Below are 23,363 nucleotides of genomic sequence, written 5' to 3' on the forward strand. Positions count from 1 at the left end.
CTATTTTATTTTCCATATTAAAAGACAGTTAAAAAGTAAATTTCTACTAAGCAGGGATGTTCTACCAACACAATCCAAACATTTTACAGAGACCAATCTTTTTTCAACCTGCAACTCATTTTCTTGTTTGCTAAACCAGTTCATCAATTCAAAAAATCCACCAGAACTGAGCTATTCATAAGCATTTTGGAGTCAGAAATCAATGAGAAAAATGCTATCAAAAGATCCTCTCCAAGTCACATGATGGTTAGTTTTAAAGTAGTTCTAAGACAGAGACACCAATGAAGTTGTATCAGCTCAGTGGTGCTGATTTTAAAACAAAATGGTTTATTGTATCTGTTTTGAAACGCCCTTACACTTCTTTGAGTACCGACCGTTAGGATTGTTCGGTTGAACAATCTGAAGCACAGAAAAGTTTAGGAAGTTGAGATCACAGCTCATGTCACTGATGTGTGTCCCAGGCAGGAAAAGTGAACTATGGATACTATTAAGAAGAAGATTTTTGACTACGACGCACCAATACACCTGGTTTCGAAACAAAAACATTTCCCCTTCAAAAGTGTTGCACTTCCGAAAACAACAAAGGCGATTATCTGCAAATGGTTTAGATGCAAACCAAAACCTCCAGGGAGGTGCAGAGCAAACCTAAGCGGCGGGACGAAGAGAACCGAAAGATGACTACATGAGCACTGCCCAGAGACGGGTACTATTGAGTTGTGCAGCTCAGAAGAGCCTTTCCCTGGTGCTCCCTTTGCTGGAACTTTTCTTCCACGCACTTTCTGTTTCTTTACGATGCTCCCGTATTTCGGCAGCCTAAGCCTGGCAGGGATTCCCCATCCACCCCCCAGCTGTACTTGATCCCTCGCATTCTTATTTGGCCTCCTAAATCAGCTCAACTTTAAACTACAGAAGTGGTTTGGTTTCCAGGCGGAGTGAGGGAGTTTTAAGGGAGAGGGGGAGGCAGCCACAGCGCCAAAGGAGTAGGTGCTCAGTAGTGAGGAAGCTGCTCGGACTGCATCCAAGCAGCTTTTCTTTCATCCCTGCCCTTGTCTCTCTACCCTCAAGCCTCTTTGGCAAAGTTTAACCCTTCAGCCCATACCCGGGACTCTCCCAAGAAGGACAGAAATAAAAGTCTGTCAGAGGGAGCCCCCCTCAGGAAACTCACGTTTGATCTGCCTGGGTTTGCTCTGTTTCCTTCGGGACATGCTGCCGCTGCTCCTGCCGGGCTCCAGGTGCGGGAGGCGAGGGCTGCGGGCTGGGGGGGACAGATCAGTCGGCGGGGCTCATGGAGGAGCCGCTGGACGCCTCGCGAGGCACAGTCAAATGAGAGGGGAGAGGGCGAGCGAGTGGCTGGGAACGAGGGGCAGAGGGAGCTCGGGCGAGTGAGAGACAGCGAGGATGAGGGGAGCGAGGGGGAGGAGGGGGAGGAGGGAGGCAGGGGGTGGGGGAAGCAGGGAGGGAGGGGAGCGCTCGCTCTCCCCGCCGTGGCTGTGCGGGTGCCGCCGCCGCCGCTCGCGGAGCCGCGCTCGGCTCAGACTGACGGGCTGCGGGAGGTGGCCGGGGAGGAGGGGGCGAGGGAGGGGCTTTCCACGGCTGGGGGAAGGGGGGGGGGGAGTTTGTCCGTCCGGGTTGACGGACACTGGCGGCTTCCACAGACAGGTCCGCCTGCAAACAGCAGCCTCCGGGGCGCGGGCGGCTGCGGCGGGAGGCTTCAATTGTGGGAGCTGCTCCCTGCCCTCCGCAGGGGAAGGAGCCGGCTCCCTTCGCCCCCCTCCCCCACCCCAACTTCACTCAGCTAGGGAACACACGAGCCAGGCACCGAGCCTCCACAGGCTGAGGTGAGACCAGCCCCGCGCTGTTCCCGCGGATCACAAGCGCCCGCTGCGCTTTGGGGAGCGGTTCAGTCTCCCCCCGCCCCCGCCGCCGCGCGCGCAGAACACTTCACTTCGGCTAAGGCCTCGTTGGCCCAGGCGGCCCGGGGGCTTGGTTGAATCGGATGCTCCACGGGTTGGGCACTGGGGGCTGGCGTTTCTGGACAGTGCGTGCGCCTCACCTGGGGTTTTCCAGGGGGAAGCTGGAGCCAGGCATTCCCTTGCACATATCTCCAGGGGCACGGTGTAGGTGCGTGCATGGGTAGGCATTCATGAAAGAAGAAAAAGCACTTGGTGGCTGGCTGGTCCACCAGGCGGTAGTCAATTACTGATGGGCCCTGAACAGTCTGCATCAGATCCTGCCCACAGGTACACGGGTGTTAGAGCTGCTCAACCTCGTTGTTGGGAGGAGTCTAGCACATTTTCGCAGTTCTTGAATTACCCAACCCTACAACCAGGGCCTGTTTTTCAACAAATTTGTTCATTATTCACAGTTGTTCAACTGATCGTTTCCACAAGCAAATTTTAGCCTGTGATTCATTCTGAAGTTTGTATATTTGCTCTGTGGTAATAATTATTTGCATGTTTGATTGATCACTTAGATGATATTGTTTCTGTTCTCTAATTGGACGATCTTTGTTTATAAAAGAAAAGTCCCCATTCACTACTTATCCCTGAACATTCATGATTGATCAACATATGCATTGTGTAAATAATAAAAAGTTTTTCAAAGTGGTTGAATTTCTGTTACAAATACACTAGTGAATATTTGTGCATTTTAGTTTTGATAGTGCTGTCTGTAAATAGTCTTGCAAATAAAAACTTGCACAAGTAAATGCTCATGAAGATGTGAAGAGAAAGAGTCATGCATATCAATTAAGTGAATCGGAGTTTTAAATACAAACTCCACATATTCTTACTTGCCCAGTTCTATTCTGGAATTCTTCCACTGTCAGTCATGTTATTCTGGATTTACATCAGTTCATAAATGGCAAAATCTGCTTTAACATTTCTTTTGAATGATTTAGATGAATATATAGAATGAAGGGGTTTATTACCGGTATTCCTCAATTATGTGAACACTTTGATTACGGTACATGATTTCCCTCCCTATTTGCATCTCTTGTGAGCATTCTGCTGAAATGTGTTAAGGTGTTACTAATAAGTGTTTTTGCCCTACTTAAAGTGAGCATGGCATCCAACATCCATAGTTCCATTTGCTGGTCCCCTTGAGATGTAGAGTCTTTGTGTAATAATTATAAGTAGTCATACCATTTTGCAGGCAGTAACATAAGCTATGTTTCAGAGGCAACGGCCAACTGGAATGCTCTCTAACCTTTAGCTCAAACTGTACTACAAGTTAAGCCTTACCTAGGATAGTTCCCTAGTGTTCAGTATAGTAAGATTTTCACCACAATCTGATCCAGACATAGGATGTTGAACAAGAAGCAGTTTTTGAGTAGGAACGGGCAAATTACTCATGGATTTAGTGAACACTCTACTGACTCTTATTCTGCATACTTATTTTTTTAATTAGATAACTGTTAGATAAATTAACATAGTAAAGTTGCTTGTCCACTAACAAATGTGCTTTAATGAGTGTTCATTTCTCAGCTTAGATTTACATTTTTAAAGGGACCTAAAGTAGTTAGCGACCCACTTACTTTGAGACTTGGGCTCCCTATCACTTAGGCACTTTTGAACATTTCAGCCCTATTCTCCAGTCAATACTGGTTGGTCCAAGAGAGCAATGAATGTTTTTTTGTGTTGTTCGCTGCTGTACCCTACCATCTGTTTATTCAGATCAGAAGAGAGACAAAGTTGGGAAGTAATAGCTTTTATTGGGCCAACTTCTGTTGGTGAAAGAGACAAGCTTTTGAGCTAATCAGAGCTCTTCAAGTCCAGGAAAGGTAGACAGATTATACACACACATACACACTTTTAGATCCATAAATCTTGAAATACAAGAAACTGAGATTAAGTAGTGTTTTCATCAGCTGGACATTATACAGATTGGATCTTGTAATGAGTAATTCTGTCACCATCATTTTTAAATTGCATGGTGTAAAACAGTTATTTCGTAGATGATACAGGTGTGAAAATAGACAACACAGAGCAGTGCTGGAAATGTACATCACAAATAAGTATTTATTCCAGGGAAGATGTGATTCCACTACTCTGCTACATTGGGGGTCTCAGCCCAGATCCCAGTGCATTGAGAGCCATATTTAAAATAACCACCGCTGTTATGAGGGTGACCAGATGTCCTGATTTTATAGGGACAGTCCCAACATTCAGGGCTTTGTCTTATATAGGAGCCTATTACCATTCACCCCCATCCTGATTTTTCACACTTGCTATCAGGTCACCCTAGCTATATATACACGCTATATGGAGTACCCTACACAACAGGGTTATTCATATTCTGTCCCTTGCTTTCTCAAATGTTTAAGAAGAAATGTGATTTCAGTTTCATATTCTCTATTTCCAATCCACTGGTCTGCCCAAAACTGAACAAATAAAGATGTATTATTTCAGTGGCTATTTAGAGACTAGCATTTGACCACTTAAATCAGTATTATGATTAATCAGAGCATTAAATTTTAAAAATATATTTACAGTGAAGAATAAAGGTTTTTGGTAAAAGTTAAAAATTAGTTTGCAAAATTAAAAAAGTACATTTGTTGTTTAGAAATGTAATTAATGCAGTATATTAACAAAATTATGTCCCTAATATCCTCCAAAATCTACACTCATGCAGCACATAAGAAGATTTCCTCGTTTCTCTGCCACAGAGAATGATATAGCAGTCATTGAGAGACAAGGTGAGGTGAGTGGCACAAAGATGCTCTATTCACTGCTGGGTGGGCACCTTCTTCTGGCTGCATCTGGGGATTAGTTCTGCCAGGCCAATGCGCCTTCCTGCAGTTGCACTCTGTGTCTCACTGTCTCTGGGCTCGACTGCTCCCGCTTCATAGCGTGGCCCTCTGGTCAGGTCACTGTAGTCCTCCCCTTCCAGGTAAGGTGACCATATTTCCCAAAGGGAAAATGGGACACCGCGTGGTGCTAGCCCAAGTGCACCCCCGCCCCCCATGGGGCTGATTGACGCTGCTTGTCCAAGCTCCCCCCATCCCTCCGTGGGACTGGCATTGCTGTTCATCTGAGCCCTGCCCGCTCCCTGCAAAAGGCCAGGGCTGACATCACTGCTCAGTTGATCCTTGCCTACTGTCCATTGCAGAGCTGGCATCGCTGGTCTCCCCCACCTTCCACACCCGACTTTTTTTTTTTTTTTTAAACACAAAGGTGGGCATTTCTCCCATTTGCTCTTGGAGGAGTTACAAGCACTTTGGAGGAGAAAAATAGAATTCAAAATGATCTTGACAAACTGGAGAAGTGGTCTGAAATAAATAGAATGAAATTCAATAAGGAGTAATGCAAAGTACCACACTTAAAAATAATCAGTTGCAGAAATTCAAAATGGGAAATGACTGCCTAGGAAGTAGTAGTGCAGAAGCAGATCTGGGGGTTATAATGGATCACAAACTAAATAGGAGTCAACAACATAATACTGTTGGGAAAAAAAAGACATAATTATGGGAAGTATTAGCAGGAGTGTTGTAAGCAAGATTACAAGTAGTAATTCTTTCACTCTACTTAGCAATGATAAGACGTAAACTGGTGTATACTATCCAGTTCCGGGCACCACACTTTGGGAAAGATGTGGACAAATTGGAGAAAGTCCAGAGAAGAGCAACAAAAATTGTTAAAGGTTTAGACAACATTACCTATGAGGAAAGACTGAAAAAAAACCCCTGCAATAAACTAGGTTTGTTTAGGCTGGAGAAAAGATGACTGAAGGGGACATGATTACAGTCTTCAAGTAAGTAAAAGGTTGTCATAAAGAAGAGGGTGATACATTGTTCTTCTTAACAACTGAGGACAGGACAAGATGTAATGAGCTTAAATTGCAGCAAGGGAGATTTAGGTTACACATTAGGAAAATCTTTCTACCTATACGGGTGGTTAAACACTGGAACAGATTACCTAGGGAGGGTGTGGAATCTCCATTATTGGAAGTTTATAAGAATGGGTTAGACAAACACCTGACAGGAATGGTCTCTAGATAATACTTAGTCCTGCCTCAGTGCAGGGGACTGAATTAGATGACCTATTGAAGTCCCTTCCAGTCCTATATTTCTATGATTCAAATGAGATGTCACACACAGTAGATAATACAAATCTTTATAATATCATCCACTTCCTTTCATACATAACTCTGATGATAGTTAACACTGTAAGCAATGAAATCATTATTAAGATTGAAAAGGAGTACTTGTGGCACCTTAGAGACTAACAAATTTATTTGAGCATAAGCTTCCGTGAGCTCACAAAAGCTTATGCTCAGATAAATTTGTTAGTCTCTAAGGTGCCACAAGTACTCCTTTTCTTTTTGTGAATACAGACTAACAGGGCTGCTACTCTGAAACCTGTTATTAAGATTGAGTGAACATTCCTTTAAGACAAATAGGGGTAGTTCACACCTCTCCCAGCTGTTTCAGACTATCTGAAATCAATTTATACTTGTTTCAGTTGTTTGCTTGTAATCCTTTCTATCTTTATTCTTTATACTTGGTATCACTTCATTCTATGTCATTTTGTTAAATAAATTTGTTTTACTATTATTGTAAACCAATTCAGTGCTATGATTGAAATAAGTGTTTGTCAGACGCTAACTAATGAGCTGCAGTGTATTGTCTCTTTAAAGGAGCAGCAACTTCTGTGACTGTAGGGAGGCTGGACACTGCAGGGAGATGACCCTGGGGAACTCAGGAGTTGGGGTTCACTGTTTGTTACCTTCAAGGCAACATTTGGTCTGGCAGCATCCTGAAGAGTTTGCTGGCAAGGCAGACAAGCTGGCATATCATGGAGTTGTCACACAGCCCAGCAATAGCAAAACTCTCACTTGCTGAGGCAGGTAACACAGTAACTCACAATTCTGGGAATCTAAGTAGATTGTCCCACAGGCAGATGATTTGGGGAAAATTCAGGATTGGGAAGGTTTTGGGGTCACTGCAAAGAATAACTGGGCAGTGGAAACCAGGATGTGATCTGCATGCTTATAGGCTGGCTGTTGATGTCAGGACTGTGAGCCACAGCAGCATAACATTTAAGGCACCAAGAGTTGCAGGGCAGGTGGTGACAACCCCTTATTGTCTGGATTGAACCCCAAAGTGTCACAGTAAGTCACTGCATTTCTCTTCATTCTGCAACCCCATCCTCCACAGGAATGTATGTACAATCCTGATTGTTACTCTACAATTGATGCTGCTAGGAAAGCACCGTTGTATAGGATTATGATGTTCAGAAATAACGAAAGCATAGAGAGCAGCAAATACAGAGTGCTGGCAGGTGAGGGAAAGAGTTTATGTCCACACTTCCTGACAGTACATTCATTCACTATGATGTAATCAAGTATAAAGGTGACTAAAATATCATCTCCTCTACACTTCCTCCACCTATTTCAGTTTAACTGGCATATAGCACCCCCTTCTGGGTAATATGCAGTTTCTGTACCATCTCAAACAGCCAGATTAGGTGTCTACATTCAGTCACATCCATTTGCTGTTTATGTCCAGATTTGACAAAGCAGGTTACATTGTAATACTGATCTCTCAACAGCCTATACAGAAACATGACAGAGAATAAAAAATTAAAGAGACCTGGCAACATGTATGATTTTCCCACAGTAGACACAGCTATAACTCCAGTGGGGCTGCCGGCAGTTTACTGTGGCTTTATAAGCCCATCCTTTGGCTTTATAAACTCCTTTTTTTTCCTCTGCTGTCATTAGCACAGCATGTGATGCTCTTCTTGCATGGCTGCATAACAATCGCTGGTTCACGTTGGTAAATGATCTGTGGTTGTGCATTAGCTGTATAGTTACACCATGCAAATGAGGCTCTATCCACCCATAATGCACGCACCAGTACTGTACAGATCTTATTTTTTCAGAAATGGCTTTTAGTTTTACCAAAAATATAAATCACAAACAAGCAACAAACAAAACTTGACAAAATCCTTGATGGCTACACCAGTACAACCTCACAACTTCTCCTCAGTGAATTCAAGTACCTCTCACTTGCACATCTGCATTTTCCTCTAGATAAGGTACACATTCTTCTCATTTCACATGCAATTCTTCAGTTATGTCATTATTTTTATAAATGAGATAGATGAACATATGAAGCAATTCCTAACATGTCAACACACCTGTCTTTCAGCAGTGGGATTCAAGAGGTTTTCTACCTTCAAAGAAGCAGTTTCTTTGCATAAACTAAGGTAACTGCAATCCAGTTTTTAAAGGCTTTGTACTCCAATATACTGAAGAAAAATCAAGTAGCAAATGTAGCTCAGATTCAACTGGTAATTTATAATTCCACATAATTTCTGTAAATGTAACATTTGACCTCATATTTCTAATGTTATGCTATTACGAAATAATGTGTCAAATTATAATCCTGATTCCTACACCACAATACATATCAGTCCAACAAACCACATTTGAAAACATATGCAGGAGTCCAACATGTTTTGTATAATTTGAATTGCTATAATTTCAGTAGAGTCTAGGATGAGGCCTCTGTCTTATTCTCAGTATAATTTACCTCAAATGTCCATCTGTGTGAAATGCTCAAGTAGCATAGGAAAATCCAAGTAACAACTCAAAAAGTTTCAGACTAGAGAGAAAATTTTCAAAAATGCCTCAGTGACTTTAGATTCTAAATCCCATTGTCAAAACTGACAGGCACTTAGCCAGCTATCTAGGTTACTTTTGACAATGGGAGTTAGGTTCTAAAGTCAGAGGCATTTTTGAAATTTTTTCTCTAGATGAAAACAGGATGCACGTTTTAATACTGAAATAGCTATAACAACATGACTTAGTGGTCTAGGCAAGTAAGAATTAAAATATGAAATGGAAAGAAATCTCAGTTGTTGATCGCTTTCCAGATTAACCCACTTTATATTTGGAAGGTTTACCTTTGCACCCCTTCAAATTCCCAACAAACACTATTTGGCAATTCCCATAATGGGACCCAAAGAGCCAAATTCTCCATTGCCCTGAACTCTGTGTGGTCATTTTCACTATTGCAAAGTGAGTGTAAAGTGGTTTTAAAGTCTTATAAAACCACAGTAGTTCACATTTACACCCACATTGCCATCACTTCGTGTTGGTGTAAATGACTACATAAGGTGTAGGGTAATGAAAATTTTGGTCCTCAATTTTAGTTCCAGATGGAAGAAAGGTGGGCTCATTCTGATAAAACACTGATTAGTTTACATGCTTTTACTCAAACTTTATTGTACATTAATATTGTTATTGACACTCTGGAATACCAGACACTTTGCCTGTTTTACATATGAATGTAGGCAGATGGGTCTGCTCCAGACTGGCAATTCCTAAGATCCATCTAGCCCAGAATCCTGTCTATGACAGTGCTATGTGCTTCAGAGGAAAGTGGAAAAGTCCCATAGTAAATTGATGCTGGATAAGATGCCCTTCACATTAGGTATCATCCCAATTTCTAATAACTGGAGATTGTTTTAAACCCAGAAGCATGAGGTTTAATATCCCTTCCAAAATTTCTATGATCATTAATTTCACACCAGAAACTGAATCTGACCCAATATCTGTATTTCTAGTACTGTGCTGCTTGTTAAACAGAGGACCACATTACTCATTTGCTTAACTTCATTGACTTTAATCAGGGTTCCACAGGTGTAACAACAAAATTTGGTCCATTGATTTTGCTTTTTCAAGTTTTTGGTATATTGGATAGTTTTCATGGTCATCTCAGTGGGATGCTTTGGGATTTTAGTGATCTTCAAGCAAAGTATACGGGGCTGTCATTAGGATTTATGGGGCCCTATGCAGTATTATTAAACTGGTGCCCCTATGCTCCACTGAAGGCTGTTCCCAGCCTGCACTGCTGACCCCAGTGTGTCAAGGGGGCACAACCACAACCCCTGCCCACAGACCCCCAGAAGCCGTCCCCCATTGCTGACACACACTGAGCTTCGTATGCAGCAGATGCTGCGGTAGTGGCTCAAGGCAGGCTTCATGCTGTCACATGGGGGCTGCATTTTGCCAGAGCCCACGGCCCTCCTGCAGCCCCCAGTCACTCCTGGCTCACCACGAGCATTTTGACAGGAAGTACCAAGCAGTAATAACAACAACACCACCACAAGTGTGTGTGTGTGCACATGTGTGTGCATGACAGAGTGAGTGTGTGTACGAGAGAGAGAGAGAGTGTGAGAAAGAGAGAGAATCTGTATTGGGAGACTGACTCGTGAGAGGCAGAGTGTGTGTGAGAGAGACGGTGTGTTAGGAAAGTGTGAGAGCCAGTGAGCACACTGTCACTTTAAGTCCCCCCGCCCTTTCACTTCACCCGAGTGGCGCGGGCAGGCAGGGTCAAGGGAGGGACTCTGCTATGGGCAGCAGTGGGCCGGGCTGCTGCACCACCAGTGACCAGCTGCGCCGCTCTGGTGTCCACCGGGCTGGGGTGGCAGAGCCAGAGGCTGCAGCCCTGAGCTGGCCGGCTGAAGAACGAGTGATGCAAGGGGCGGGGTTGCGGAGAAGCCTGCCGGCTCAGCACAGGGGTGGGGCCGGGGAAGAGAGGATTTCAGCCATGGCCAGCGAGGGGAATGGTGCCCCAAATTTTCTGGTGCCCTACACAGCCGCGTATGCTTTTCAGGGATGGCCCTGAAAAAAAAATTATATATATTTGTTTATCCATTAGTATTTGTGTCCCGATCCATGATGCCTTTACCACAGATCATAAATGAAAGACACTCTGATATATTGAAGTTGCATTTTCCTTCAATCTCCATTTGGTCAAGACGACTTGAGTTACAGGGAACCTTACTTTCTGAAATGTTTGGGGCATGCTATTTACTTCAATATATCAATGGATTTCTGTATGAGTGTTAACTGTACCCTAGCTGTAGTTTTAAAGGGAAAGACTAGACTTGCAGTTACATGATTAAAGTGATGAGGAATATATGAAATTGATAAACATGATGAAACTGAAATACAAGTATAACACTTAAATTAAACATGATCTCTAAGATACTGACAAGTTTAGATATTACATTAGATATCTAAAGTCCATTAATGCATGCCCAGCTTTCCCTTTTACAGATCCCTATGGGAAGAGCTTATACAGATGGGGTGAGACAGGTTTTTTCACTGAGAGAATCAGGTTGCAAAAAATGAGGCCCCAATGGCCTGTTGCTCTTGCCTAGGGCCAATCCCTCAGCTAATGTACTTACAACTCAGAACATGTTTTTTATAGGACGTTTTGTCCAATTGTGTATATGTTCAATGTTATTATTTTTGTTCAAATTACCAACTCTTTATGTTGTAATAATTCTACATCTGCAGCCACTACAATATATCATGTGGTTTCCATGACTCTAACTCCATTTTGATATATTCCTCTTCTTTGGTCACTAACCAATGAATCACCTCGGAAACCCTGGACCTGGTTGCCATGGTCACGCTCTGACTGTGAAATGTTACATTTCAGAACTCAGATGTCTGCAGACTGGCAAGTTTATTCACTAGACCTTTGGGGCCTGATTTCTGATCACCTTCCTATTTGTACCCTCATTTTATAGGTGCAAATAACTGCAGATGCAATTTTGCATGTGGAAATTGTGCCATGTAGTACCTAACTACCTGAGTTATGTGCCCAAACAGGTACTCTCTAAACATCAGTTGCCACCACAATAATTTGAGGCCAGTTACAACCAAAATCAGACACTTATAATACATTGTATAATATATTCCAATGACGGTCCTGCTCCTATTCTCCCAACTATTCCACACTTGTTGAAAGTTTTTCTATTTTAATCTGCAGACCTAAAAACCCCCTTACTTGACAATAATCTCTGAATTATTTTCCAGGGATTAGTGTCAAATTCTCATGTCAATTGGCACATTATCACAACTAAACTCTTAGCAGTATCCCTCCACTTTTACTGCTTTGCCTCTTTGCCATTCGGAACCCTAATCCCTTGCAGGTCTCTTCCTAGATGAGAACTATATGAAATGCTGCAGTATATCTGGGGAGCTCTTTTGATGGTGGCAGAATATGTGGTTTAGGTCCTTGATGTTTTCAAGTGGTTTCTCTCATATCTACATCTTCTCATCTTCTCTACTTTGATATTGCTCTGATGTATTTTGGAGCCTTCAGACTGCACATGCCTAGGGCTGGGATCAGTTGTCTTTCCTACACACTCACACCTCTGCATTCTTAGGACCTCTGGCTCTAAGAATCACCTCAGAATTTGTCCCCTCTGCATTTGACTAACAATATCTACCTTTCTTCTTCTATTTCATCTTATAACGGTTGTGCCTACCATAACCTCCCACCATGCCCTGTGTTGTTGACAATGTTCCACAAAGTAGCAACTATTGGTAATATTCTGACTACTGAAATATTTCTCAATAAAGGTACATAAGAACGGCCATAATGGGTCAGACCAAAGGTCCATCCAGCCCAGTATCTTGTTTACCAACAGTGGCCAATGCCAGGTACCCCAGAGGGAGTGAACCTAACAAGTGATCTCTCTCCTGCCATCCATCTCCACCCTCTGACAAACAGAGGCCAGGGACACCATTCCTTACCCATCCTGGCTAATAGCCATTAACAGACTTAACCTCCATGAATTTATCCAGTTCTCTTTTAAACCCTGTTGTAGTCCTAGCCTTCACAACCTCTTCAGGCAAGGAGTTCCACATGTTGACTGTGCTGCGAGTGAAGAAAAACTTCCTGTTATTTGTTTTAAACCTGCTACCCATTAATTTCATTTGGTGGCCCCTAGTTCTTATATTATGGGAACAAATAAATAACTTTTCCTTATTCACTTTCTCCACACCACTCATGATTTTATATACCTCTATCATATCCCCTCATTAGTATCCTCTTTTCCAAGCTGAAAAGTCCTAGCCTCTTTAAGCTCTCCTCATATGGGACCCGTTCCAAACCCCTAATCATTTTAGTTAACCTTTTCTGAACCTTTTCTAATGCCAGTATATCTTTTTTGAGATGAGGGGACCACATCTGTATGCAGTACAGGTAATCACTGTAAATGTATTCCACTTTTGCTCAATATCTTTGGTCAACAGTGATGTTAAAATTCTTATTAAATTATTCATAGATAGGGTTATATCTACCCCAGATTGCTAATCTAAGTATAACACATGAGATCATTAAATTTTCAGATAAACAGTAAAAACAGGAAGTGGTTAAGACTTGGAAGGAATGTGAATGTTTTATAGCATCATAGATCCCTCAAAAAGGTTGGAGGTGGAATAGGAAATTCAACAGACTGACTTAGTTTTCTGACTAACTCACATTCAGCTTTGGCCTACAGCACTGCTTCTATCACAGAAGAATTTAGCCCATTATATTCCACATTTCAGTAGGATACATTAAGACTATCGGACTGCTCATGGCATTAACTATTATGGGTCTGATTCAGTGCCCACTGAAGTCAATGGAAAAACTCCTAGACTTGAACTGAGATTGGCGCTATGCTTGGTAAGTGTTTGAAGGAATGGGCCCTTATTTTGTACAATCCGTTCTACTGAATCAAATTTGGATTTACATCTGTTAAAGATACAAAAGGTTTTAAAATATATAGTATAAAGATGGCAGAGTAGCTATCAAACTGTTCCGAACATGGGAAGTGCTCAGTGTAGGTTTAACTCTACTCCCATTGAAGTCAATGATTGTTTTATAATTTACTTCAGTGGGAGCACTGATAGGCCAACACTGAGCACTTTTGAATGTTTCACCCATGCCAGCCTCTTTCCCTACACAATTACTGCATAAAAAGTCAGTAAGCCAATATTTAGATGATACTGCTACTAATCCAGAACAGATAACTGACTGACAACATGTGGCATCCTTTGAGTGTGGTGGGGGTTTCCTCAGTATACAGAAATATCTATTATCACAGAATCTCTCAATGTAAACAAAGCTTTTGATTATTTGGAATGCTAGAAAAATGTGGATGCTCATGGATATTCCTCCTCTTACTCGCTACTGAGTATTTCAAGCCTACAGAGTCATTCACTGTAAATGGTTCTCTTACCTTTCAAATTCACATTATACCTATTAAGGATACCCTGTTTTCTCTTTCTCGTGCCGGTTCTATTGAATTCCTGTTGAAGTCCTTAGCCCTACATTATCAGAGATATCCAGGCAAACTGAAGAGAGATCAGTAAACAAAACAAAAATGATCAGGCTTGAGAGAATGACTAATGAGTAAAGATTATAAGTGCTAAATATGTATACTATTATTAAGAGATTACTAGAAGGGAACATGGTAAGAGTCTACAAATATATGATAGATGTCTATGCCAAGAATTGGGAACAAGCATTTAGTGTAGTAAACTTATGTATAACCAGATGTAATGAGATGAAAGAAAAAGAAAATTCAGGGTGGCCATCAGGAAAATCTTCCTGATAGCATTTTATGTATTAGGTTGTAGAACAGTCTCCTAATGAAAGTAAAAGAAGCCTCTTCACTTGGGGGTTTTTGAAACTAGCCTGAACAAAACACCCAAGAATATATTTCAGGGATTGTTCCTGCATTTGTATGGTGATGGAGTAGAAGATCTAAATAGCTTGTTCTATCTCTGATTTCTATGGCATAATACATCAGGGTATTGAACTGTAGTCTATTTGTATTACTTTTAGTATTTAGCATCTGGCAATATATCCTTTGTTAATTAAGAGCTAACTTCTATTTAGAGAATGCAACACCTTGAATTTGTGTGGCTGAAAACAAGTTGAGATTAAAAGCAATCAGTTGCAGTTACAAAGTCTCAGATCAAGTTATTTATAATCAATTGACCTTCAAATTTACCATGTCTGGTACAAGTACCTGTATAATTGTCATAAATAAAGGGAAGGGTAAACCCCTTTGAAATCCCTCCTGGCCAGGGGAAAGCTCCTCTCACCTGTAAAGGGTTAAGAAGCTAAAGGTAACCTCGCTGGCACCTGACCAAAATGACCAATGAGGAGACAAGATACTTTCAAAAGCTGGGAGGAGGGAGAGAAACAAAGGGTCTGTGTCTGTCTATATGCTGGTCTTTACCGGGGATAGACCAGGAATGGAGTCTTAGAACTTTTAGTAAGTAATCTAGCTAGGTATGTGTTAGATTATGATTTCTTTAAATGGCTGAGAAAAGAATTGTGCTGAATAGAATAACTATTTCTGTCTGTGTATCCTTTTTGTAACTTAAGGTTTTGCCTAGAGGGGTCCTCTATGTTTTTGAATCTAATTACCCTGTAAGATATCTACCATCCTGATTTTACAGGGGGGATTTCTTTATTTCTATTTACTTCTATTTTTATTAAAAGTCTTCTTGTAAGAAAACTGAATGCTTTTTCATTGTTCTCAGATCCAAGGGTTTGGGTCTGTGGTCACCTATGCAAATTGGTGAGGCTTTTTATCCAACATTTCCCAGGAAAGGAGGGGTGCAAGTGTTGGGAGGATTGTTCATTGTTCTTAAGATCCAAGGGTCTGGGTCTGTAGTCACCTAGGCAAATTGGTGAGGCTTTTTACCAAACCTTGTCCAGGAAGTGGGGTGCAAGGTTTTGGGAAGTATTTTTGGGGGAAGGACGTGTCCAAACAGCTCTTCCCCAGTAACCAGTATTAGTTTGGTGGTGGTAGCGGCCAGTCCAAGGACAACGGGTGGAATACTTTGTACCTTGGGGAAGTTTTGACCTAAGCTGGTAAAGATAAGCTTAGGAGGTTTTTTTTCATGCAGGTCCCCACATCTGTACCCTAGAGTTCAGAGTGGGGGAGGAACCTTGACAATAATAAACTCCCCTACTTAGAAAATAAAAAGAGTTGTCCATCCTTGTGATATACCTGCAGCTCCAAGTCCAGTGCCCGAATTTTAGGAAAGGATACATTATTAGTCATCTGTTGCCAAATCAGGATACAAAGCAATATATTTTCTAGTACCCCCCTTTTTGCCAGATCCTTTAGACTTCTTGTAGTCTCAGTCTCCCTGTCTAGAATCTTCCAGTTCCTCCTCACCTCCAAACCCTGAATACTTTATACCATCTGAATGCTAAGGAGGAGACCTCAGCTGCAATCTGAGTCATTGCTGGAAAGTTCTCTTCCTAGTCTTCTGATTTCTTTCATTTTCAAATTGTACAGAAAGTGCTATTTCCAATCCTGCTCCCATTGAAGTCAATGACAAAACTCCCAAGAAGAAGTAGGTGTGGGATATAACTGGCTTATACTGAAGTTATACAAACTTGCTAACCAAACAATCTGTTCCACCTTGTATTTAGCTGTGACACTGAGCCTCTTTCTTTCCCAGACCTGAAGAAAAGCTCTGTGCACCTGGAATGCTGGTCTCTTTCACCAACAGTAGGTCAAATAAAAGATATTACCTCACCCACCTTGTTTCTCTAAACTTTCAAACAGTCAGATACAGAACTCAATTCCAAAACACTGAGATTAGCTGTACAGTCTGTCCCAGATACAACATGAAATTTACCAGAGATTACACTCACTAAATCAAAACATAACTGCTTTACATTACCACCTGCCATCATTTTGAAGTGCACATTAGAACAAAGTTTCTAAAAATCTCCATAATTCTGTTACAGAGGTAAGAGGTTGTGAGCAATAAATTTCACTTTATGCAGGTGACATATTGCTTTCTTGTTAACGTTTCTTATCTGAGATGACTCCTCTGTCTTAGAGTCATGTGATTAAATTCAAGTACTTGACCTTGTCAACTAATGTCCCCAGATTGCTCTTTACTAACTACTACCTTCTAAGTGTTTCACCTAGCTGGGAATATTTATACACCACAGCATGTTCTCTGCCCTCAATAGCCACAACTTTCTCCAAATCATTACTACAATTAAAAGTTATTTAAAAAGATGGACCCTCATTACTTTCAAGCTGAATTATCTTCCTTAAAATGGATTCATTCCTAAGCCATTATCTCTCATTCTGGTATTACTTTGTCATAGGTCTAAGGCTATGATTACTCTAGAGAGCTTACAGCAGCACAGCTGCATCCATACAGCTGTGCCACTGTAAGCTCTGGTGTAGCTACTCTAAACTGATGCCAGAGATCTTTCATGTCAGCTTACTTACTCCAGCCCACGTGAGCAGCTTAGCTATGTCAGTGGGAGAAACTCTCCTGCCGACATAGCACTGTCCACACCAGCATTTAAATCGGCTCTGAGGGGTTGCTGGTTGACACCTTGAGTGACATAACTTATGTTGATGTACGCTGTAGTGCCACCATAGAGTAAGGCAATCATTTGGGACCTACACAAATCTCTTTGAAAATATATTTAGAATAAAAAACCCTTAGGTGAAGATAACATTGCTCCATACTATTAAATAATGGAGGCATTATTTAAAGAATTAACATCACTAACCTAGTATTTTGAGGGAATGAATTTACGGTCCAAACTCATTCTTCTGAAAAAAATTGAAACTTGATTTATTCTAACAAATGTTTAAATTATGTTTAATTTTAACTCATTAGCTGCACTGAGCTAATGAGGAGAAACAAGGGTGCCCTTAAATCTGCAATCTTGCCCCACCAAGAAACGTAGGGGCCCAAAACAACCTTCAGCACAAGCTAGAGGAGCCTCAGGGCTGCTCTAATTTACCACATTAAGAACACTAAATATCCTTGGGACTCTTCTGCCAGCCAGAGGTTGGAAGAGCAAATTGTTCTCCAGTCTTCCCCCTCCAGTCTGTCACACTGTCTCCCTACCATAGAGGGCCACTTTCTTGTGCCCCATCAGCCTCACCACACCATTAAATACATCTTTCCCACAAGGTGGGCCCAACTTGCAGGGATCCTCTTCTGTCCTCCTAGGACAACTTTAAGGTATTTTTGCTTCACTCCAAGAGTGCAATGTGACCTTAGTGGGACCTCACGTCTGCTCCCTCTACCCCACAATTTCCTTCCAAAAATCTTATATGCAGTAATTCTCACATTTTTAGTATTACCTCATCATCCCTTCTCATACTGATACCTTGTTTGATTTTACAAACGTTGGACTTGATCCTGCACAGTTCAGGTGCAGTCTGTTGCATCTGTCTGTCATCCATCTACCTACCTATTTGCTCTAGCAAGACCTCTTCATTTTCTCTAGCTTCCTGCTTCCCAAAGGATTATTCTTGAGGGTCAGGCTTCCAAGAAGGAACAGATAATGCAGGTTGCCTCTCTCTGCGTTGGGTGGTACTTGACACCCTGGAAAATTGTTGGTGTTAGGCCACCCAAGACTCCCAATATGGCCAAAGTGATGGGGCATAAAGCATAGGAGGTGGCACCCATGGGTGCTCAAACCAGCGAGAGGATGATTGCAAATTTGTGCCACAAGTAATAATAGGCTCAGTGACTTCTGGAAAGGGGCCTCTATAGAAATGAGGGGGTGAGCCCTGAATTGATATTTGGGTAGGTTAACCATATTTCTCTAAACTGAAAACAGGACACAAGGTAAATGGCGATGGGGCTGGCCTGAGTGACCTGGCGTCTCTGCTCACCTGAGCCGACATCACAGACTACTACTTTTTTGGCAAAACTGGGAATTTGTACTGTTTCCTCTTGCCCAAATATTCCTGCACCCATCCAGTTTTGCCAAATGCCCAGTTTTGCAAAAAAAGTTGTGACATCTGCAACAGAGCTTTAAAAGGGGACTGTCCCAACCAAGCCGAGCAGCAGAGAATTGGGCATCTCTGATACAGCCAGGTCCTGCCGAAACTGGAGTTCCTAGAGTCCTGAGGGTGCTATCGGCACAGAGTCTGTGGCCTGCACTGACGTGATGGTGGCCAAGGATGCTGCTGGTACCGTGGGTCTTGGGCACTCCAAGGGAACTGCGGTCGGAGCATAAGCGGGTTTCTTTGGTACTGAAAAAGCAGAGGAAGAGCTCTTCTTGCCGCCTCAGTCTGCTAATGGTACTAATGGCCTCTCTGGGCCTGAGACTTTGCCATCTTTCAGTCTAGCGGTGCCTGAGGAACCAGCAGCCTCCTGGGTACTGGACTGGCGAGCGGATGGTGCTGAAGTAGGTGAAGATCCCAATGACCTTAGCATTTTTGAGTTAGATTCCCTACCTGGTGAAGTCAAGGCATGGTCTTTGGAAGACTTATGAAAGGAGTCTTTCATCTTCCTCTTAGATGCCCTTGAGGAGGGCAACTAAGAGAGCTGAGGAAGCAGACTTTCTCAGAGAACAGTGTACAGGGGTGGGAGAGTTCCCTCGGCCTGAGTCAGAAGCTGGACATAATGTGCTATCCATCACGAGGGGATGAAATTTAATCTCCCTGTTTTTTCTGGCTCTAGATTTGAACCCGAGACAGAAGTTACACATTGCCCAGAAGTGTGATTCCCCATGGCAACAGTTGCACCAGGAGTGCTTGGTGCTCGCCAAGATTGCTTCCCAGCATAACAGACATTTGAAACTGGGAGAACTGGGCATAACCTCCCAGTAAAATGTATATATATCCCCTGTCGCCCATTCTCAGCAGCTGGCTAACAGATGCTAGGGACACCATCCCTGCCCATACTGGCTAATAGCCATTGATGGACCTATCCTCCATGAATTCAAGTTTATGATGTTCCTTTAAAATACTTTTGCATTCTATTGTGTTGCACAGGTTATAATGAGCCTTAAAGTTGTCTTGCCAATATCAGGTACAGCAGAGATCTATGGACCTTAGGCAAGTTGATTTAACCTCTTTGTGCCTCCGTTTCTCCACTTGTAAGATGGGGGATAAGAAAACGTACCTACCTATGAAAAGTGCTTTTTGGTTGTCCAGTAAAAGACACTATACAAATGCAAAGTATTAGTACAAATTATGTATTAATATGATTCTATTCTCAGAGAATCAGAGGCTTTTATCTGATGTTCTGCTGTTCCTACATGTACCAAAGTCCCCATATATCATTGGAAATCCATACATGTGTAGGAGACAGCAATGTGAGCTGGCTAGAAGACAGCACAATTTGCATGAGTAGTTAGCAAATCTACAAATATTGAGCCAATATGAAATAGTATTTGCACATTAGACAAACATGGGTTATATGCAGTTGCATATAATAATATTAATAGGCTAGATGCTTCAGTCCTTACTACATAGATAAAATTAACAAAAACGAGAAAAAATATCAAAGTATTTGAAAAAAATCTGTTTTCTGACCAACTCTGTGGCTATCATGATAGTTATTGTTTCAATGAAACTCAAGGAAAATGGTAAACACACTTCATAAATATTTTGCAATAAATTTGTTGTGTCTTTTGGCAAGTTCTAGTTTTGAGTAAGAACTGTAGTTTTGAAGCCAATAATACTGTTACCCATTTTTAGCCAGAATGATTAGCCAATATTCAGGGCCTTTCAGGTTGTTTTCATTAGGAGAAATTGATGATAGACTGAAGTATATCTTTGATGCAATTCTGTTTATGTACAAAGAATGAACACAAAATCCTGTTTCCCCAAAACACAGTAGGAATCAATTTGCTCACAATTTAAGCCTCTTTCCAGCCAGTACTGTGCCCCAAAAACCTCTCTTGGCTTTCTCTCAGGCCACACTACAAGTTGCTTCACATGCTTTTTCCTGTCTTTCTACTTGCTTTTCTGGCTGCTTCTGTTTCATAGACACACACACCTCTGCCAAATGATACCACGCCCCTACTTTTCCATTCAGTCCACACTGAAAACACGGCTCCATTCCTACTCCAGACTTGCCATGTTGGTCTGTGATTTGGGCAGTGACTTTTAGTGTTTCAGCTATCACTAAACAAAGGGGCATTCAAAACTGTTCTCCCATTTAGCCTGAATGGCTGTCACCTCCACCAGCTTCAGAGAGATTTTAGAATGTGTATAGACCAAAGATACTCCTTGGGAGCCACCCAACCTCCAGCATAACAATACTTGTTAATTAAATAGTGTTTTATATCTTCAAAGTGCTCTACAAAAATTAACTAATTAATTCTCACAACACCCTGTGAGGTAAATAATTATTTCCATTTTTACAGAAGACACAACATTTAGTAATTTGTCCAAGGTCAAGCCAAGTGACAGAGCTTGGACTGACGATCAGGACTTCCTTGCTTCCTAGTGCATGCTTACTTCACCGTTTGATTTTGACTGTTTCAGGTAAATTTAGAGATTCAGATATTTTTTCATTTCCTCCCACAGGTATGGAAAGAAAGTAATCAGATAACAGTTTTGAAATAATGATAGCTTATATAGAGGGGATGAACAGCATCAGTTCTGTAGTGTACATTGTAGAACTGGGGATGATAGTTAATTTATCTAAAAAAAACACCAGCAGCATTGGTACCTTCATTGTTGTCAAAATCATCATTATTTACAGGTAATCAGTCACTGGCAAATCACTTTGTATAGGAAAGGTGTAGTAATTAACTAAGAAAACTTCACAGTCAGAACAACCACTTGATGGGCACTTACAACAAAGTAGGCATAGCAGAGAGAAGGTTGTAGGTTTCCTTCAAGTAGGTGTCTGGGATTATTTGTTCCAAATTCTAAACTGTATGTACAGTAAGTATCAATAGACATGGGTATGCTAAATTATATCTGGATATACTAAATAAAAAGCCTTGCAGTCACTTTTCCTTCCAGAACATCCCATGTGGAAATTCAGTTATTGTTCAGTCTAGCAGTAATGCAATACATGATTTTATTAAAGAACAGAATGTGACTGGCAACTGGCAGAGCTGTACATATTAGCTAGCCTGGGCTAGAAAAAGTAGAAATAATGGTACATGGAAAACATCAATATGAATTAATCTGTGGGCCATGGAGCTGACCATTTATTAATTTGGTTTTAACATATTAAAGTGAGATAAATTCACATTTCATTGATTTAGCTAATTCCATTGAGAATTTGTTATGTATTTTTGTGTCCCTGTGTTTCTTACTGGAAGCTTAATCAGCATAAACTTACATAATCAATACAACCTGGTATGAAAGCTTGGATCTTAAATGCTGTACCAAAAGTCATGCTACTGATGCAGAAAATCTGCTGAGGGCCAGGAAAAAGCCTTAAGATTATGAGGAAAATTTTCAAAAGGTCATCCAGCTACATACATAGAAGATTACGTACACACATATAAGTGGTGTACATGGTACAAGTGTACTATAAATATCCTAATCCTCTGTGCATCTTTTTAATGGTCAGACACCTGTATTAAACCCAATGGTCCCAGGCATTACACCTGCCTAATGCAAGCACATATAGTTACACACACAATATTGCAAGTAAACCAGTCAGGGGAAGCCTCCGAATTTTTTCCCCTATTTCGCTACCAATAAAAATTATAGTAGACAGGATAGTGGTGATCCTTAATTGCCTTAGATCACAAAATAAGCATTTTGCAGTTAGATAACCTCAGCATTTTCACTATATTTCTTACAGTATAGATCAGTGATAGACTGGCTCACGAACTGCTTCTCAACAACATATATTTAAGCAACTCTAAAGACATCTATACTGCACAATAGAAATAAAACTAAGCAAAATTGTATAAAGTCTTAATAGGTAAAGCTGTTGACCCTACAAAGTGAAGTCCTACACTCAACTTGATGGCATTTCTCTGTTTGTCTGTATGTAATGCAATGACTTTTGAACACTGCATCTGATCTATTTCAAATTTCAGGTCTAGGAATCAAGAGACAGAACCTTGTTGATTTTCATGAAAACTGGAAGAGGGCAATGAGGGGGAGGGGGAAGACATAGAGCCTCTTGTGTCTGGTTAACAGGGCAAAGAACCAGTTGATGGCAGCCATTAACTGCATCCAGCATAACAATAACCCTCTCTCATCTCTGCCTCACTTCCCAAATACAGTTTAAAGTGTTGACACCCTGAATGACTTAAGAATGGTATAGGGAATTGGCAGGGGATGAGGGGAAGGGAGGTGCACACAGACCCTGGCATGGGGAGAAAGTGGGGGGCCCTGGTATAGGCATGGGTGGTAAATGGAAGGGCACATAGAGACCCTATCCTAGGGGATTGACTCCATCATGGTTTAGAAAGGGGTTAATAGCCAATTAGTTACATCAACTTCCCCTGTGCCATCATTTATTAGTTGCTTCTCAGACAGAGAGGCAGGAGAAAGTCATCAGATGATAACATAATGGATGCTGCCTGGGCCTTATAAAAGGGGAGAGAATTCAGTCTGAAAGGAGGAATCACAGAGAAACTCCTGTGAAGGGACCTGAACCAGAGTCTGCAGTAGAACAGACCTCAGGAAGGCTGTTTGAGGGGCTAGTGCTCAATAGCAGAGCTCAGGGAGAAGACTGTGGAGTAGCTGAGAAAAGGGATTGAAGGCAGAGCCCAGGGAAAGACCTGATTTGTTGAAAAACTTTGGACATTAGTTTGAGCTTTTGTTATCTGAAAGCGTAGATGG

At 41.7% G+C, this 23,363-nt stretch overlaps 1 protein-coding gene across 3 annotated transcripts in view; it reads right to left on the reverse strand.

The window, feature by feature from the left end:
- ZFPM2 (zinc finger protein, FOG family member 2) overlaps positions 1 to 1,417 on the reverse strand; it is a 443,433-nt gene extending 442,016 nt beyond the window's left edge. For 2 of the 3 annotated variants that reach the window (XM_084620788.1, XM_084620787.1), the window contains exon 1: positions 1,166 to 1,417. In XM_084620788.1, the coding sequence (XP_084476914.1) occupies positions 1,166 to 1,205 (40 nt within the window). In that variant the 5' untranslated portion in view covers positions 1,206 to 1,417. Of the gene's footprint in view, positions 1 to 374; positions 930 to 1,165 lie in introns of those variants that run through there. The other variant, XM_084620786.1, reaches the window with a different exon arrangement.
- Positions 1,418 to 23,363: the final 21,946 nt, after the last annotated feature.

This window comes from Lepidochelys olivacea (assembly GCF_965140295.1).
Source record: "Lepidochelys olivacea isolate rLepOli2 genome assembly, chromosome: 2".
Lineage (NCBI taxonomy): Eukaryota > Metazoa > Chordata > Testudines > Cheloniidae > Lepidochelys > Lepidochelys olivacea.